Consider the following 20,565-nt stretch of genomic DNA (forward strand, 5'->3'; position numbering starts at 1 on the left):
ATCTATGTGTGACAACATGTCCAGTTATTTCATGTATGGCAGATGAACTCATGACTGAATAACTGGATGCAATCCAATATTTTCATGGGACATTTAGGCTACGTCTAGACTGCAAGCCTCTTTCAAAAAAGAGTGTCTATACTACAACTGGTCTGGATGCTCTCTTTCGAAAAAGAACAGTTTGCATTACACATAGTACCTTTTTCTGAAAAAGCACTTTCGAAAAAAGGCGTTGTTCCTTGTAAAACAAGGTTTTCCATGGTTGAAAAAACTGCAGAGTTCTTTCTATTTACTTTCGAAAGAATAGGCAGCAGTCTAGATGCAGGGAAAGTTTTTTCAAAAAAAGGTTACTTTTTCAAAAAAATCCTGTAGTCTAGACACACTCCTATTTTTCAAAGTTGGAGACTAATATTACTAGAAAGTAAAAGCTGGGGTAACTTCTCAAAATTAGCTTAATTACTCTTATAGAGGAGGCCCCCACAATGTGACTGCCCAAGTTCTGACCACCTCCCCTGCACTTACAACCATTTTTGTAAGTGCAGAAGGGCAAGAAACCCCCCGATGTACGTCCTCGGCCTGCATTTACGACAGCGCATGGTGCCTATTGTAAATGCAGGTTCAAGTTACGATGCCCCCAACTTGTGACACTTCCTCCGGAACCAATCATGTTGCAAGTGGGGGGCTTCCTGTATGTTTATATTCAGGGGGGTTAACCAAAGCTTGCAGTATGTCACAACAGATATTTGAAGCAGAGTCTTTCTAGACTGTGACTAGCTTAAAAACTAGGCTGCACTGATTTGATTGGGACATGTTGGGTTCAAGGCATGTCTCACCTGATTCATTTAAAACCCAGGAAGGCAATATCATAAAACAGCCTGAATGAAGGGCCAGTCACTCAGAGAAGGGAAAGTCAATAAGTCTTTGTCCTTCAGACTAATATGTCAAGCCATTCAATTAGTTCCAAGTTATAGATTTCATTGGCTTTGGTGATTTTTTTTTTCTTGGGGTTGGTAACCAAGTGCAGAGACATCTATTTAGATTCCTTATTAGGATTCATAAGAATTGATTGTGTGCCTAATGCCAATTGGATCTTACTGCTAATTATTTTGATCAGGTTTTTCTTTGTATTGTGTTATGTTAGCATACTAGGCTCCTCTACAAATTAAAACTTTGATTTTCATCAAGAAATAGACTGATACAAGCTATCATGGAGTGGTCCCTGAAAATAGGAGTGTTACAATTGGATAGAAACACCCAGTTGAAAGTTTTCTTTCTTTTTGAGGAACATGAAAGGAATCAGTTTAGTCCCATGTCTTCTCCATTAGCTCAAAGAGGAGAGAGAGAGAGGAATCACCTTAGAGAAGAGGAGCTGTGAACAGATTAAGGCTGGGTGGAAGATTCCATTTCAAAGTGTTATGTTAAATCCAGACCCCAGAGAGGATTGTTATTTGATTTGTGAAAACCTTGTTGGGTTTATTGAGGAACCAAGAGGGGAAACAGACAGGGCACAGCAAAGCCACACCTGGCCACAAAAGGGTGGATTGCCTCTCATGTGCCCTGTTACAATTACTCAGGGATCCTATGAATGTCACTGGTTAAGCCAACTTCAAGTCTGCTTTGAACGCAGTAGATCTAAGCACTGTATGAGAAACAAAAATAGTACTATTATTTCAGAGGGTCTGGAACACATTTTTTCTGTAATTATGATCTAGATAAACAGTATAAACAACATGTGCACACCAAGTAACATATAGCATTTATAAGCCAAAAGATATAATATTGGGGATGAACTCTCTTATGATCAACTTGCCTCTTTTTTGCTATACACAGTTGACTTTGTGGTATGTAAAATTTGGTTCTGTTGTATAATATTCTTTCATAACTAAGCCATAGTCTGCTTTGGATGGATTCATGAAATCCCCATGACCTGAAAGAGTATCATGCAAATTGATTGCAGTATGGCCTTATGGTTAAAAAGAAGACTTAATTCTATTCCTTTCTCTGCCACATGCTTCCTGTGTGACATTGGGCAACTTATGGGCAATCATTCTGTGTTCTATTTCTCCATCTGTAAGATGAATATAATATGATCCTGCCTCACAAGACTCCTTCACAGGAATCTTGTGATAAAGTCATTAATTAAACAAGATGTTAAGATGCTGCAGTAATGACTGCCATAAAAAGAATATAAACAAAAATTGAAATCAGTGGGCATTTTGCCGCTGAATTAAATGATGCAAGTGAGGGCTCTAAATGGCTTTACAAATGTGAAGTATTCTCTCTCCTTTTCTGAGGCTGAACTTTATGAATTCTGTAGTTAGCAGGGTAACAGCAGATATATCGACTGTAAATCATTTTCTAAGTTAGGAATGTTAGTTTACAAGAATGAGGATCCACTTACTGTGCAACAGAAGGACAGAAATCCTTTCATAGCATAATTAAATTCTTATTGAAATGCACAGCCTACACTGATGAAAGCCAGCATTGCTATGGGGGAAACCCTTCCAAATTAGATATTTTATTGCAGTGGCTTATCTTTTTCCATCCCTTTCTCTCAGTGAAATATTGAAAATAAAATTAATTGAACACTGTAAATCTGAGTATCAGTCTGTGAGGAAAAATACGAAGGCATTGGGAATGCTCATCTGAAATTAACAAGTATAAAAAAGGTCTAGGATTTTAAAAACTGCTGCAAGCTCTTGTGATTATTAAAATTCAGGAGATGTTAAGTTAGAACATTTCAAAACAGTCTTTCTACAAGTATATTTATCCTTGTTCCTAAAGATGAGATTCTCTCGCACTGCGGCTATGTCTACTCTACAGAGGATGATTGAAACTGCTACTGTCAATCTTCCAGGTTTTGAATTACTGGTCTAGTTAAGACAACCAATTTGAAGTGAGAGGGACACTCCAGTCGATGCCGGCAACCCTGCTTTCACAAGGAGTAAGGAAAGTTGAAGGGAGAATGTTCTTCCTTTGACATCCTACAGTGTAGACAGCGCCAAAAGCCAAGTTAAGCTACTTTGACTTCAAATACACAATTAACGTAGCCGAAGTTGCGTATCTTAATTTGACTTTGTCCCGTAGTGTTTACTGGGTAGTATATACTCTGAAAGCATATGGGTAAACTCATAAGAAATCCCACTGTCGCACTGATCATCTCTGTCATTCATTATCATCTTCCTCACTCAAGAAGTACTGTAGCGTCTTGCACATTTTTCATTCTAAAATTACACATTTATTTAAAAGCTATTAATCAGATTATTAATCTTGGTGACTCCTAAGTAGGTCAGAAACAATATTTTTAACACATCAGACTCTTTAAGAAGAGCCCTGAAAAGAAAGATGTGAGCCATCAAGAAAGAATGATCTTGTGGTTACAGGACAAATCCTGGACTTCAGACCTCTGGACTCAATCCTGAACTCTGTCATAGACCTTTTCTGTGGTTTGGAGCAAGTTACCTCATCTGTGTAGCTCCAGGTCTGGGAAGCTCCTGTGTGCAAGTTTAAGTACATGTTTAAATGCTGCTCCTGAACAGGGATGTTCTCCCAAATCAGGGCTTTCGTACCTCACATTTCCATCTGTAAAATGAAAACAATAATATAGCTGTTCTTCAGCCCTCTGACTATCTTGTTAATTTAGGGCCAGATTGTCTCAGAGAGTCTGTGGAACTATTCATACAGCAAACTACAGCCAAATGGGCACGAGGGTGGCACAATCTTATCCAGACTTTGTAAATGTCTCATGGCAAGAATTGTCTTTTACTAGGTGTATATTCCGTGTCCATCACTGTGGGGTTTTCCTTGCCACTGGGCCTCAAGACATTACAGGAATGTCAACACTTTGAGAAATGCTAGATATAAATTTTCAGATACAGACTGAAATATTTTATGTGAGCTGCTGTCAATAGTATAAAACACTTTCCCACATCCTATTGTGCTATAGCATTCAGATACATGGCGCAGAGCACAGCTCTGTTTGATACCCTTTTGAAGATATCTTCATTCTGACCTTTATTCTCTTGTGGTCAAATTCTTAATACCTGATACAACAAAGGCTGAATTCAGCACAGCTCCTAAGTATGTACTTACATCCATTCCTATTCAGCAAAGCACTTAAGTATGGGTTTAAATGCTGTGAAGTCAAGTCTTGTCTACACTGGCATGTTTCATCGCCAAAAACTGCCTTTTGTCAAGAAAAACCTCTAAGTGTCCACATTATGAGGCAAATATTGGAACATATAGCCATTTTTGGTGACAAAAATCTTCCAGCCCCACCAGGGGCTGTGTCTCTGTGGTGGGGACAATCATGCAGTGTGTACTAGGTAGGCTTTTTCTGTTGAGTTTATTAGATTCCAGCATATATTCCACAATGTCCAGTTTAGCCACTCTGGACATCACCTTGAACTCTGCTGCCCTTCAGCCATTTAATGTTTTCAGGTAAAGAGATTCTCCCTTCTCACCTGCAAACCCCAAGAACTTTAAATCCACTTCCTGTGTCTTTGGCACCAAGTGTGCCATTTTGGAGGATAGGAGGGGCAGCAGCTGTGTGCTCTGGGCTATGGCTTGCTTTTCATCCCATTTCCCAGAAGGGAGTGAGGGAAAATTGCTTGTATTCCATGGAAGGGATCTCACCAGCCAGGTGAGAGGCATGCACAGATTGCAGGCAATTTCCACTCACTCCCTTAGCATCTGGGGAACAGGATGAAAAGCAAGCCACATCCCAGAGAGCACAGCAGCTCTCCCCCTCACCTTCCCAAAATGATGCTGTTGTACTGGTGCATTGTGTGATGGTTCTCAAGGCATCTTCTCTAGGAAATAGGGGTGGTGGCTACTGGTCCAAAGACACTTCTGCTTGGAGCAACGCAGAGCTTTTGGATCTAAGCAGAACGTGGAGTGAAGAATCAGTGCAATCAGAGCTGTGAGTGACCCGTAGTGACTGGGACACATCAGTCGCATTTCTTGAGCCCTGAAGCAGTGAGAAGGAGTTTGAGCAAGAAACCCCACAATGCAGAGCCAAGATCAAGGAACTCCAGCAGGCAGACCAGAAGGCAAAGGAGTCAAACAGAGAGTCTGGTGCTGTTCCCAAAACATGCCAGTTTTATAGAGAACTGGATGGAATCCTGGGGGGGGGAGGGAACTCCACAGCCAAACCCTGGGACACTGTGGATAGCTCTCAGAGAAAAAAGTAAAACACTTGTCCTGAATACACAGACAAGTTGATGAAGAGATTGAAAAGGGCCAGGTGGTGAAGATCAATCCAGTGACAACCTTAGCGCCTGGCAGCAAGGAATTGTTCTCAAGTAACCATGCTTGTGTGGATGCTCAGCAAGTCATCGGTGAAGAGATGCCGCATGTTGAAGCAATGGAAGAGACACAGGGTATGTTGCTGTGTAGGCAGGCAGGGTTGGGGTCTGACTGTGCAGCAGCCATGCAGGGCAGTATGGAGGTGGTGAGTTGCTGCTCAGGTGCCCGGAGTTGGGAGTTGATCGGGTGGCACCCATGTGGGGGAAATATGGTGGCTTTCTGTATTTTGGATCTTCCAAAGCCTCTTCACAGCCAGGGGGATTTCCCTTTCTAATGTACACATGTGTTATCATTACTACTACCATTACAAGCTAGAACCTAAAACCGAACAAAAAACGGGTAGCTCTTGTTTGCAAAAATAAAAAGATTATCTTGCCATGCAAAATGAAAACAGGGATCAAAAGGGTGAAACTGATACAAATGAAGTTTTACCATTACTGTCTTAAGAGTGAATCACGTAGTGACATGGAGGGAGTATCTTGACTACTAAATGGAAAGAGTACACCAGCAGCTAGCAGACCGTGTCAACATAGGTTCAATCAAACACCAATGGCCTCACAATGTGTATTTCTGGCATGATGTCAGCCATCATGCCTACACACATTGCACATTTTCATTTCAGCTAAGTGACACTTCATGTCCCATGCATGTTTTTTTCCAGAAGTGGGAAGAAAAGTTGCAAAGGTAACCACTGTTGATTGTGAGAAGGGCATTTAAGAAAGAGAGAGGAAAAATCAAGGACAAAGTGCAGGAAAAACTGGGAATGGTCTGTTTTGTAGAAATATCCTTGAACTGCATTTCAAAAACAGAGAAACTAGATAGACGGAATTTGTTGTTTACAGATTGCTTTACAAATTCTAAATGGCAATGGGTAAATGAGCTATCAACTCATTTGACATTGCTAAGGTTAAACCAAATGCCATTTCTCAGGATGATGTAAACAATAATGTCTCTTATGTTTTACTGTTGATCTTTAGCTTAATGTTGCTGTCCTAGAGAAAAATACTCCTAACATGCAATAAAACAAGACAGAGTGGGAACAAACTGGGGGAGGATCAATATTAATACACCAATTTCCATATTTTTCAGGTGGGATATAAAATAAACATTTAATTGAAGCATTGACCATAATTTTAAGAGCTTAGAAAATTGAGGTTAATTGGAAACAAATACCCAGTGTGAAGCATCATTATTCACTTTATGTTCAACTTGCTAACAATTTTGTTTAAAATTAGTGGGCATCATTTGTTCTACTATAATCTTACACATTTATTAAATTATTTCCCTAGAGAGACCTGAAATTAAGATCCTGATAAACTAGGTTGAATAACTCCATGGGCTTCCAACTACTGTCTTGTTGTATGTATATTTCTTGTTGACATAGCTTCCTATTTTTTTTTTAATATTTATAAGAAGCACCACAATAGTAACCTTCCCACATAAATATTTTGATCATTATAAAAAAAGAGAAGACAGCATTTGTTTTTCGTTCGTAATTATTGTATCAGTTGACTTACTTTTCAAGTTGTTACTTATCAAGGCCAGACTTTTAATTAAAGTCCTCATTAGGAGACAGATTAAGTACAAAAGCATGGATTTTATCCTTGCATATAATCATACAATTCCTTTAGCACATTACATCTGTGAGCCTTACCTTAGTCTACAAGATTGCATGACTCAACAGTTTAAGAATGCCAGCTACTAGAGTGGATAGGAATTTTTAATGAACTGTTTTTTCCATCAGAAACCAAAAAAACAAAAAAAAAAACCCAACTTCATAGGAATGCACTGAGTTTGATAAAAACAATTCTCAAATGAATTTCTGTTCAAAACCAAAGACAGACAGACCCGGGAATATCCTAGTGCTGTGGGTACCCAACTGACTTCATGTCGCTGCTTGCCTGATTTAGAGCCTACCCACCAGGTTATTGACTATTCTGGAGTGGGGTAGGGATGAGTGATCTCATCTCCTGAATCTAGTTTTACCTTGCCAGCTCTCTGTTTCATCCCAATGCAAAACAGGCAAAAAAAAAAATGGAAACTCTCAGAAATGTTCATGGAATGGGAAAACCATTTCTCACCCCGTTCTACCAGTTCCTGTTAATCACAATCAGAGACTAAGATTTTCACAAGTGACTGATGATTTTTGGAGTCTCTCAATTTGTGTTTCCCGACTGGAGATAATACATATGACCTGATTTTCAGAAAGTGTTGAAAATAAGGCCCCTGTAAGGTTTTTCACTTTGGACATCCCAAATTATTGGGAGGTGGCTAAGACCTATTACCAATAATCCTTATTTATCTCTAATATATCAGGCTAATGAAAATCAATGGTCCAGATCTGATCTCATTTGCAATTAAATAAATACAAAGTAACTTCTTTGAATGCTTTATAACTCACATCAGAATTGGGCCTATTGTGAAATACAAACGGCCTTTTTTGTCAATCTGTCTGAATGTAAGGATATCTACTAGCGTGTTGAATAGAATTATTCACTACAGGCGTTATTTTATCAGATCATTTTGCTTTGCATTCCCTCTGTTTCAAGAATCTATTATCTAAGCTGTTAATGAATCCTTCCTATGGCAGCATTCCCTAGCTAGAACAGTGATCTTCTGTCATTATTAAAAAGCACCTGTTTGAATGCCCTTAACTACTTCTGTTTATCTACCAGCAGTATAGCACAGGTAGGAGCACTAAGTTTGCCCATAATTCCCCCCTCAACCTTTAAAGCAGAACTGGATAATTAATGCTACAGAGGCCACATCCAACCCACCAGATAATTTTGTGCACCCCACTACAGCCAATTGACACCAGGCCAGGAAGATGTGGAGTCCCATCAACCTACATTTCATGTGATATTGTGGCAAGAGACAATGGGCCAGAACAGGGAGCAAAGCCCCATGAAATGGAATAACCACTGCAAAGTGAATGTGGGACAGACCCACCCACCCATCTTCCCTCACACATCACAAAATTAGTCCACCAAAGGGTATTACAGGTTGAACCTCTCTAGTCCTGCACACTCTGGTCTAGAAACATCCATGGTCCAGCATGATGCCCACTTACCATGGGTGTGGCCATGTTTTCCGGAGTCCCATACGGTGTGTTTACTGCTACCAGTCTTAGCTCTCAGTGTTCTGTGCTATTAGTTAGAATATATTTAGGGATAAATTACAGCTAAGAGCCCAATAAGCAGCAGAAGTGTCGGTAATGTTGCTAGACGACATTGACTTCCTGTGGTTCAGCAAACTCTCCTCTTTGGCATGCATCAGGTCCCAAGTACACCAGATTAGAGAGGTTAGACCTGTATTGGATTTTGCAGATACCTACTTTCTTACAGTTACTTACCCCTGTCTTATAGAACTCTGGAGCCTCCTCAATATTAGTAAACTTAAGGTGAGGATACAGAATGATAGCCTTAGGCTTTTTCCTAAGCCATTTCATCACAAGTAATTCTAGAACTTCTATTAAGAAAGGGATAAGGGTCTAGGTCTGTGAATGAAACAACCTTTGAGAAGAGTCAGAAAGATTTCATAAAAATGGAAGGACACTAATACAAGAAGGACACATGGGCCAGAAAGTCAGAACAGCAGAATAAATTTAGAGTTTGTAAGTGAAATCTCATACTAGAAAATCCTCTCTCATCCAGAATAACTTTCAAAAGTTTTTCCTTAAAACCACTGTAGTGAACAGGTCATGTCACAGCTGAAGATTACATTCAGGAAACTGCTGCTTTCTACATCTCTTAATTATGATCTACTGCTTTTCTCTGGGAAGGAATAAAGAAAAGGAAGTTTACTAGAAATGGTGCTACAGGCAGCCATCAGGGAGAAAAGTCTTTGTTTTATCTTTTCTGATTTTTAAAGGGAAATTACATTTACAACTGACACTTGTTTAACAGGTCCTGCCAACCGTCTCAACAGCTAAAGAACAGAACTCAATGCAAAAGGATAGAAGGGATAGAATTCAGTACATGATTGAAGCAGTTTCCCTGATGATATTGTGGATGTAGTTTTAGAGAACAAAGAAAAAAGGGAAATCAGGAGGCTAGTTGAGACCATCCTATGAGCAGAAAGATAATTATAATGTAGAGCTCAGTAGCACCCAGTAGCAAGCCAAATCCTTCTCTTTTCAACTCCCCAGGAGATTTTATTTTTCTTTAAGAAATATTTAATTCTCCTGTATTATTTAAAGAATCTTCACTCTAGACAAAACTGTGTTTTCTTTTGAGCCATTTCTATATCTGTGGAGAGGAGAAAATTGTGCACCTTTCTTTCAAATTCCACAGGAATACCTCCACAAAACTTCCTTGCATCAGTATGTGTATAGAGAAGGGGACGGAACATACAGGAATGAGGAAGAAAGATAGCAACTATCATATGACACAGCCTGATTCCTCCATTTCCAAGCAGGAACCTGCAAAGGAATTACTGCAGGTCAATTTGTGTTAATTCCTCTCTAACTCTCAATCCCTTTTTCAGGGCATACCTTCATTGCTCGTAGCAGAAAATGTATGATGCCATCAGGGAATGTGGATGTTGGGAGATCTTCATAGATCTCCACTTAGCAAGGAGCAATCAATTGCACAAATACAAAAGGGAGTATCTAGGAAGGAGTCTAGGGATCACAGTGGACTACAAGTTAAATATTAGTCAACAATGTGATAGTTGCAAAAAAAGCAAACTTCATTCTGGATGTATTAACTGGCGTGTTGTAAACAAGACATGAAAAGCAATTTTTCCTCTCTATTCTGAGGTGATCTGCAATATCATGTCCAGTTCTGTGTGTCACACTTCAGGAAAGATGTGGACAAATTGGAGAAAGTCTAGAGAAGAGCAACAAAAATGACTAAAGGTCTGAGACTGAAACAATTGGGGTTTTAGTCTGGAAAAGAGAAGACTAAGAGGAGTCACAATAACAGCTTTCAGCTATCTAAAAGTTTGTTACAAGGGGAAGGGAGAAAAAATATTCTCTTTAACTTCTAATGATAGGGTAAAAAGAAATGGGCTTAAATTGCAGCAAGGGAGGGTTAGTTTGGACATTAGGAAAAACATGCCTGACGATCCAGGTGATCAAGCACTAGAATAAATTGCCTAGGGAGGTTGTGTAATCTCCATGATTGGTGATTTTTAGGAGCAGATACCTGTCAGAGATTATGGTGCTTGGTCCTGTCAGAACAGCAAAGCCCCTTATATACATCTTTCCTAACACCCACATTCCTTCCTAAGTAATCACTGTATCACAGCCTTCATGCTGGGCTTCATAACTTTTCAGGAGCCAATCCCAGTTAAGCATGCACTATGTACCGTTCATGGAAAAATATGATCTCTACATTCCAGGTTTGCCTTGTCTGTTATCCCTAGTACCAGGGTGTTCCTGCTTATACTAGCTGACGACACCCTAATGTGTTATGCCCTTGTTTACAACTTTCCAGTCACCTTCCAAAACACTACTACCCACTGAAAAATCAGGTCTTCCTTATGTCATGATACTCATATCATGATAGATTTACACAGTGTTCCTAACTGTGGGAGGCAAATTGACACAGGCTAGGGATGCAGGTGCAGGGGGAAAACCACTGACCTGACCAATTTCTAGCAGTATTAATGTTTTAAATCAGTATAGCTACTGACAATGTGATCTAGAACATCACTCCAGTCACAATGCTACTGACATCTGAGTGGAGCCCCCCCTCTTCTCAATGGAGGGGCAACCAGGCCAATTTTCAGTGCCCTGGGGTGCAGGATGATAACATCACTGAATTGTGGGCCAGTTGCTCCTCTGTCCAGAAAGAGCAGCAGCCTGGCCAAATGGCATTGTAACCTAGCATATGTGAAGTCTGTTCCAATACAACAATGGCACAGGAGAGACTGCCAATGGGTGGACTCCTAGTGTTACCAGTTCATGTGTATGTAGGTGAGAGAAGGGAGACTCAGGGTTCCTGAAGGAGGTGCTGTAAAGGGTGAACCAGAGCAGAGTCGCTGTTGGGATGGGGGAAAGTATTTGCCCCGCCCCCAAAAAAATATCTGAACTGGCACAATTGACACTTACAAGGAATGTTGTGTCATTCAAGGCCCATTGCTCTGAAGGATCCTTGCCCAAACCCACTGCAGCAGAGGGCTGTTTGTGACATGAGGAAAATGCAGTTGACCCAGTCCCCCCCTCCAACTCACATACACCCCTAGGACTAGTAAGTGTGAAGAGGGAACCTCCACTGTCATGCATGGGGAGAAGAGCACCTCAACCTGCTGCCTCATTACTGTCACTCCAAGTGGGGCCACCATAAAGCCCCTGACGTGATGTGCCGAAGGCCCTAGATGGAGTGTTTATCTCTTAATGTCTTATGGGATTTTCCTTAGCAGGGAGAACATTTAATCTAGTGTTATTTCATAGTAAGAGTTATTTTAATGTTTTGTTAAACAGTATACTTTATAATTGCTATGCAATGACATTTTATTTTGATGCAAAAAGCTTACGGAAAGTGAAAGTGTTTAATTGAGTGTGAAACTGCTCATATGCACTAATGTGTTTTAGGGCAAGTTTAGTATGATGATTATTCTGATTTGAATGAACTGAAGTAGAAAAGAGCAGTGGAGGTTTAAGATTCATCCAGAAACTTGGGCTGACTGCTAAAAATTACAGTTACATTTGCTTATACCGAATGGAATCATTTGTTAAAAGACTGGGGGGGAAGGAGAGGGCAGGTGGAAATTTTTGACTCTGTTAGTTAAGATTGTAGATGGCCTGAAACTGGATCAGATACAAACTCCTCTGAACTTTAAGATACATTTAGAACCAAATCAGAGTATGAATGTAAATAGAGGGGTTAATCTTTATAACTGGCTAAACTGGAACCCCACAGAATCTAAACATCCCCACACATCAGATAGCGAAGAATAAATACCACTTGTAATTAACAATGTTACACCAGTATAAACTAGAGTAAGTGAGCAGAGTATCAGGATCACTGTATCTATACAGCACAGGAACAGGCAATCAGGAAACAAAATATGGTAAAAAATAAGGATCAGATCTTATTTTCATTAATGGGAATTGCCTCCTTGCCTACAAAGCACAATATGGACAGAGCTTTCTTTTAAGAGATTTGTCTCTTCTGTATATTCTTTTCTGAGATCCAAAGCCTCCAAGCCCAACCAGACACCTTAAGCAGGGGGAAGCGGTATCGGACTTCAGACCAATGGAATGGGCCTTTCTGATACATGGTTGATCACTCTGGGTATGTCTACACTACCACCCTAGTTCGAACTAGGGTGGTAATGTAGGCATACCGCACTTTCAAATGAAGCCCGGGATGTGAATTTCCCGGGCTTCATTTGCATAAGCCGGCCGGCGCCATTTTTAAATGCCGGCTTGTTCGAACCCCGTGCCGCGCGGCTACACGAGGCACAGGCTAGATAGTGCGGAATGGCTTGCTAGTTCTAACTATCTGTACACCTTGTTCCACGAGGCGTGCAGATAGTTCGAACTAGCAAGCCATTCCGCACTATCTAGCCCGTGCCGCGTGTAGCCGCGCGGCATGGGGTTCGAACAAGCCGGCATTTAAAAATGGCGCCGGCCGGCTTATGCAAATGAAGCCCGGGAAATTCAAATCCCGGGCTTCATTTGCAAGTGCGGTATGCCTACATTACCCCGCTAGTTCGAACTAGGGTGGTAGTGTAGACATACCCAGAGTGATCAACCATGTATCAGAAAGGCCCATTCCATTGGTAGTGTAGACATACCCTCTGATAGTAAATGACTTGGTTTGCTACCTAAATTTAAACATAAAAGCAAACATGAGGCAACCTAAAAAATTAGGTTATAGATCTTAACCAAAACCAAGGGCACCACTTTAAGGCCCCAAATGTTCTATTCAGCCCTTAATATATTAAGGCAGCTAAAAATAATGCCTACTTCAGCAGTGGGTTTTTATGAGGAGTGCATTTGTTCTCCAGAAGCTATTATCATAAAGGAGCCAGAACGCTATTCCAGTAGCTATACACAGAAACAAAATGACATCTTTCCTGCAGCTGCATGGAAGTCACTGATCTGTAGAAAAAAACAACATTCCCCACACAGCTGGAACTCTCACACACACCATGTGGGTAAGGTCACACTGGAGGGGCAAATCGGGACAACATGGCTCTAGAAACTGGAGTGACACAAAAATTACCTTCCCCACTTCCTGACCCAAGCTTTATCTGTTTTCAGATGTTGAGTGCAGTTAATATTTGCTCAGTCAGTTCTTCAATTTGATACCATTCACCATTGCACTTCTTTAGAGGAGTGGATCTCTAGCTTTTTTACCTGAAGCCCGTCCCACTCAACACAAACCTTTCTGCAGACCACCAGTCAACCACTCACTGTGACAATTCATTTGCTTATCTTTATGTACCTTAAATACTTAATTATTCATATTAGGCTACTGGAACATAGAAATGTATATATGTAGCTATAGCATAAAGGAGCATATATAACTGGCAAAAAAGAAATAATATTAATAAAAATCAATAAACAGATTAAGCACTTAAACTTTATCATGCTAATTTACCAAACTTCATGTACTATATATTTTGAAGTGTTTATGGATTTGTTTGTGTAAAATAAATCATACATTGGGATTACCTACAGATTCCAAATTTTGCATAAACAATCCTGTCATTTAAATTAGCTGAATTTACTCCTTTTTACAGCAGAATATGCTGAGTGAAAGGTTTAAATAATTAATTTTGGTGGTCATCAGAAAAGTGTCATGACTATTATGATTATAGTTCTTAACTAGATTTGCTAACAAAATTAAAATCAAGTTGCCTATTGAACTGTCATTTCAGTGCAAAGAAAATGTTTACTGTTACAAATCACAAAATAATTCAAATTAGTTTCAGAAAGAGTAATGGAAGCTTTATGAGTTTCTGATTCAAATTTACTATGTACAGTAATTATTCAATAAAATGAATAATGTTTGAAGTTGAAATCCTACAAATTTAAACCTGTTCTTTTACTTTCCTTTTGCAAGCACATTAATAAAAATTCTATTACATATATTTAATTTCTAGAATTTTCCTATAAGTGTAATCTATGCAAAAGGACTTTGTTCGGTCAATGGCGGGCCTGACCTCCTAGTTTTAAATAAAGTAAAATATTGATTTATATCCAAAACAAAATGTTTCAACATTGTCTTTTTTTATGGCAGGAGTGAGGAAACTTTTTTGGGTCAGAAGCCACTGTCCCACAGAAAAAACAGCCAGAGCCACACAAAAGTGAGAAACAAACGAACAAACAAACGAATCGGGGGGAGAGGGGGGAGTGGGAGACAAACTCTCACTGCAAATCCAACATTGTGTTTCTGGAACACCAAAACATGAAGCTAATTTGTGGATCTAGAGAGGGGAAGAATTCTGTTATGTTTTCTTGCTCACTGTTTTATGTAAAGAGGGATTTTCTGCTCTCATTTTAATTGCTATGGATTGTATTTTTAACAGGTATCAGAGACCGGGATCTTGAGATTTATCTAAATCCATCAACACACTCTTTATATCAGTCTGAGCAAAATAGGGTCGGTGGGCCATATCTGTCCCACCAAGCCACTGGATCCAGCCTGCAGATGCAGCAGGGAGCCTCAGGTAGACTCCCCGCTTGCCCCACCTTCTCCTGCATGTCACTCAGAAAAGTGCCTGCTGGGCCATTTGTGTTTCACAACTGGGGTTGGGAGAGAGGCTTCATGTGCTGTCCCTGCTCCAGCACAAATCTATTGGCCAGCTTCTGGCCAATGGGAGTGCCTGTTTGAGGAACAGGCAGCGCCCAAAGCACCACTCCCCCCTCCAGCTCTTATTCACAGATGCACATGGCCCCTGCAGCCTGTACAGCAGCAGGGCTGGCAGGGAGTCTGCCTGAAAAACATGTTGGGCTGCTGGCTGGGAGTCACCCAAGTAAGTCTCCCGGTCAGAGCCTCTCTCTAGTATCCCAGCCTCCCGCTCCATCCAACCCTCTGCCCATTACCCTACATAACCCAAAACCCTCTTTCCCCCTCTTTCACCCATATCCTCTCCTAGGGTATGGCTACACTAGCCACCCTAGTTCCAACTAGGGTGGCTAATGTAGTCACTTAAACTTACAAATGAAGCCAGGGATTTAAATATCCCGGGCTTCATTTGCATGTTCCCAGGTGCCGCCATTTTTTGCCTGCCATTTTTTGCCCAGTAGCTCGAAATACCTGCCTGCGGCTACATGCGGCACGGGCATGTGGCACGTTCCACGAGGAGTAACGGTAGTTCAGAATAGGAAGCCTAATCCGAACTACCTAGTTCGTGCCGCGTGTAGCCGTGGACATGGAGTCCAAACTAGCGGACATTTAAAAATGGCTGTGCCCGGCAATATGCAAATGAAGTCCGGGATATTTAAACTCCGATTGCCTACATTAACCACCCTAGTTTGAACTAGAGTGGTAGCGTAGACATACTCTAATAGATTAGTAAGACAGGATTTCCCTTTACAGAAACCATGTTGACTTTTGTCCAACAAATTATGTTCTTCTACATGCTTCACAATTTTATTCTTTACTATTGTTTCGACTAATTTGCCCGGTACTGAAGTTAGACTTACCGGTCTGTAATTGCCAGGATCGCCTCTAGAGCCCTTTTTAAATATTGGTGTCACGTTGACTACCTTCCAGTCATTAGGTACGGAAGCCAATTTAAAGGATAGGTTACAAACCACAGGTAATAGCTCAGCAATTTCCCATTTGAGTTCTTTTAAAACCCTTGGATGAATGCTATCCGGTCCCGGAGATTTGTTAACATTAAGTTTTTCTATTTGTTCCCAAACCTCCTCTAATGACACTTCAATCCGGGACAGTTCCTCGGATTCATCACCCACAAAGGACGGCGCAGATTCAGGAATCTCCCCAACGTCCTCAGCCGTGAAGACCGAAGCAAAGAAATCATTTAGTTTCTCCGGAATAGCTTTATCGTCCTTGATTGCTCTTTTTATAGCTCGATCATCTTGGGGACCCATAGGTTTTTTTAGCAGGCTTCCTGCTTCTAATGTATTTTAAAATTATTTCGTTATGTCTTTTGGAGTTTTTGGCTAGCTGTTCCTCAAAATCTTTTTTTGCTTTTCTTATTACATGTTTACACTTGATTTGACAGTGTTTATGTTCCTTTCTATTTATCTCACTAGAATTGGACTTCCACTTCTTAAGAGATACCTTTTTGTCCCTCACTGCTTCTTTTACATGGTGGTTAAGACACGGTGACTCTTTTTTAGGTCTCTTGCTATGTTTTTTAATTTGGTGTATACATTTAAGTTGGGCCTCTATTAAGGTGTCTTTAAAAAGTTTCCATGAAGCTTTCCTATGCCTTTTAATTTCTGTTTAACTAACCTCCTCATTTTTGTGTAATTCCCCTTTTTGAAATTAAATGCCAGAGTGCTGGACTGCTGAGGTGTTCTTCCCACCACAGGAATGTTGAATGTTGTTATATTATGGTCACTATTCCCAAGCGGTCCTGTAACGGTTATTTCCTGGACCTGATCCTGTGCTCCACTCAGGACTAAATCGAGAATTGCCTCTCCCCTTGTGGGTTCCTGCACCAGCTGCTCCAAGAAGCAGTCATTTAAGCCATTGAGAAATTTTATCTCCGCTTCTCTTCCTGAGGTGACATGTATCCAGTCAATATGGGGGTAATTAAAATCCCCCATTATTATAGAGTTCTCTATTTTGGTAGCCTCCCTAATCTCCCTCAGCATTTCAATGTCAGTATCGCTGTCCTGGTCAGGTGGTCAGTAATATATCCCTACTGCTAATTTCTTATTATTGGAGCATGGAATTACTATCCATAGTGATTCTATTGAACGTGTTGATTCACTTAATATTTTTATTTCATTTGATTCTACATTATCTTTCACATACAGTGCCACTCCACCACCCACCCGGCCTGCTCTATCCTTTCGATATATTTTACATCCCGGTACGATTGTGTCCCACAGATTTTCCTCATTCCATCAGGTTTCAGTGATGCCTATTATATCAATCTCCTCATTTGATACGAGGTACTCTAGTTCACCCATCTTATTAGTCAGACTCCTAGCATTTGTGTACAAGCACTTTAAAAATTTGCCACTGCTTATTTGTCTGCCCTTCCCTGATGCATTTGATTCCTTTATACGCGGTTGTTTGTCTGCTCTGGCCCATGGTTTGCCCTCTCCCCTCCTTTCTTTCTGACTACAGCTTAGAGAATCTCTATCAATGGATTCTCCTCTAAGAGAAGTCTCCCTCCGATTTACGTGCATCTCTGCACCAATCGGCTTTCCCCCATCTCTTAGTTTAAAAACTGCTCTACGGTCTTTTTAATGTTTAGTGCCAGCAGTCTGGTTCCACCCTGGTTTAGGTGGAGCCCATCCTTCCTGTATAGGCTCTCCCTCTCCCAAAAGTGTCCCCAGTTCCTAATAAATCTAAATCCCTCTTCCCTACACCATCGTCTCATCCATGCATTGAGACTCTGAAGCTCTGCCTGCCTACCTAGCCCTGCTCGTGGAACTGGAAGCATTTCCGAGAATGCCACCATAGAGGTCCTGGATTTCAGTCTCTTTTCTAGCAACCTAAATTTGGCCTCCAAGACATCTCTCCTACCTTTTCCTACGTCATTGGTACCTACATGTACCACGACCACCGGCTCCTCCCCAGCACTACACATAAGTCTATCTAGATGCCTCAAGAGATCTGCAACCTTCGCACCAGGCAGGCAAGTGACCATACGATTCTCCCGGTCATCACAAACCCAACTATCTAACTATCGAATCACCCACTACTAACACCTGCCTCTTCCTAACTGGCATTCCCTCCCCCTCAGAGGTATCCTCAGTGTGAGTGAATACCGCAACATCCTCTGGGAGGGGGGTCCCAACTACGGGATGGTTGCCTCTGCTCCCATTGAATGCTCTGTTCCCTTGAGACTTTCATCCTCCTTAAGAGCACTGGGGCTCTCAGACTGGAGGTGGGACAGTACTACAGTGTCCCAGAAAGTCTCATCAACATAGCTCTCTACCTCCCTTAGCTCCTCCAGTTCAGCCACCCTGGCCTCCAAAGCCCAAACTCGGTCTCTGAGGGTCAGGAACTCCTTGCAACGGGGTGCACACATATGCCACCCTCCCACAGGGCAGGTAATCATACATGTTACACTCGATGCAATAAACAGGATAGCCCCCACTCTGCTGCTGGGCTTCTGTCTCCATTTTTCTAATGAATAAGTTTAAGTATAAACTGGAATTCTTTTTAAACCTCTGGAATATAGATTATTATAAGGGTTATGTTTTAAAGAAGGTCAGAAGTCACTAGTGCCCTCTAACCTCCTCCTCTAAACTCCCTCTCCAAACTCCCTGTTAGTTGTTCCTGTTCGCAAGCTCCCTGGTCCCTGAGTCAGAGGCTTATATAGCTCTGGTAGCCCCTCCCCCTGACTGAGGCTCAGCCAATTAACAGAGGCTTCTAGATTGCAAACCTTTTAGAAGCTCCTTCAAACAAACCAACCAACCAACCAACCAACCAACCAGACAAACACAAGCTCAGCACACAGCAAATAACTCCCCCACACACAAACACACACTCCAGACAGACACTTACCACAAGTGTCCCATTTTTACTCCTCTTTTACCTGGAGAACTCCCTCTCCAAACTCCCTGTTAGCTGTTCCTGTTTGCAAGCTCTGTTTGTATCTAGCTACTGTCAATTGTCCCATATCTATAAGTTCCTTTGGCCAGAAATGGCATTTTTGTTCTGTTTGTACAGCACCTAGCACAATGAGATCCTGGTCCATGACTAGGGCTCTGTGGTGCTATATCAGTATAAATAATAAATAGCACAGCTTTGAAATACAAAAATATTTGATCATTTCCCCCATTGGCATGATTTATTGGGGGAAGAAGAACAACAAATGCCAAAGGCACTTGCTCTATAACATGGTCGAGTCACAGGAATATCCTCCTCAGAGAGTGATTTACTTTCAAAGCATCCCCCTGCAAGAACAGGAGAGATTTTTAAGTAGTAATTTTCTAGCCCCCCTGCTGTTGATGTTCACATCTGCCATGCAAACTGTAGGAAAATGCTGCTATTTTCTGATATTTTTTATTAGTAAATACTTGAAGAAATGTGAACATCCGCTTGCAGAGTCATTGAAAAAACTGATAATACTGGATCTACAAACAACTTTTCATACAACATAGTGTGCCTTATGAGATAACATGGTTTACAAAACCATACTAAACACAGCATCTCCTCCACATTAGACCCCCTCCCCCCCACACACAGCATGTCTATATATTTGGACTTAACTTTGCCTTTAGACATAGCTGTCCCTTCCACATATGGTGTAAAAAAAGGAATGTGGAAAGGTTTCAAACCTTTGGGGGAATTATTGCCTTGTAATTATAGGCACACAGTGTTTATTTTGTGAGTTTTGTAAACCTGTGCACTTCATGCCATGGAGCAATGTGAGGCCAGTAAATACAAATGTGATAATTATTTGCCTGGACTATGGTTGTCCATCTATAGAAACCCAAATATGTGAAATGAAAACCGACAACTTGCAAAACAATGGGAGCATTTGATGTGTTCTTTAGCGCACACGTCAGTAAAGATTTTACAGAATGATTTACATGGGAATTACAAATTGACCTAAAATTGTAAAATTAGCAAACTATGGACATTTTAATTATGCTTTAGGGCCCCAACTCTAGGACAGTTATGTCAATGGGAAACTTTCCACTGACTTTAAGGTGCTTTCAAACAGGCCCAAACTCCCAATTCTACATATTCATACACATGCTTATCTATACTGCTGTGAGTAGCTCTATTTATTTCAGTGAGAATGGTCTCAAAGTATAAGCACATTAGAGTGTAATTCTCAAAACAGCCTTAACTTAGTATCATTGTCAACACCTTCATAGGTTATCACAGTTATTAATATGCAGCAATGTCCAAAGAGAAGTCCTTCCAAACTGTAGACTGATCATTTCTTAAATGAAGTTTAACTTCTTGCCATCCATCCGCTGCATGCCTGACTCTCTTTTCATACTGTTTTAAAAAATCCATTGAAGTCAATGGGCTTAAATTACTGTAAAACAAGATGGAACTGGAATCAGGGTCAGACTCAGACTCAGACAAAAAGTTTTAGCATGTAAAAAAAAATTATTCAGGATCTCTCTTTCACTTTCCTCTATGATACTCCAACCAAAAAAAATCTGACCAATTCAGCAGCTAGTAG

At 40.8% G+C, this 20,565-nt stretch overlaps 1 protein-coding gene and 1 long non-coding RNA gene across 2 annotated transcripts in view; one reads left to right on the plus strand and one right to left on the minus strand.

Annotated features, from left to right (window-relative positions):
* Positions 1-9,866, plus strand: part of LOC142823350 (uncharacterized) — a 74,423-nt gene extending 64,557 nt beyond the window's left edge. The window contains exons 3-5 of the mRNA XM_089780672.1: positions 4,803-4,921; positions 5,215-5,381; positions 9,793-9,866. Coding sequence (XP_089636798.1) covers positions 4,803-4,921; positions 5,215-5,381; positions 9,793-9,866 — 360 coding nt within the window. The remainder of the gene's footprint in view (positions 1-4,802; positions 4,922-5,214; positions 5,382-9,792) is intronic.
* A 9,416-nt stretch (positions 9,867-19,282) lies between these two features.
* The window catches only part of LOC142830593 (uncharacterized), a 66,005-nt gene continuing 64,722 nt past the window's right edge, over positions 19,283-20,565 (minus strand). The window contains exon 3 of the long non-coding RNA XR_012905970.2: positions 19,283-20,415. This is a non-coding gene — a long non-coding RNA (uncharacterized LOC142830593). The remainder of the gene's footprint in view (positions 20,416-20,565) is intronic.

The sequence above is a fragment of the Pelodiscus sinensis genome, chromosome 9 (assembly GCF_052426305.1).
Source record: "Pelodiscus sinensis isolate ZL-2025 chromosome 9, ASM5242630v1, whole genome shotgun sequence".
Taxonomy (NCBI): Eukaryota; Metazoa; Chordata; order Testudines; family Trionychidae; genus Pelodiscus; species Pelodiscus sinensis.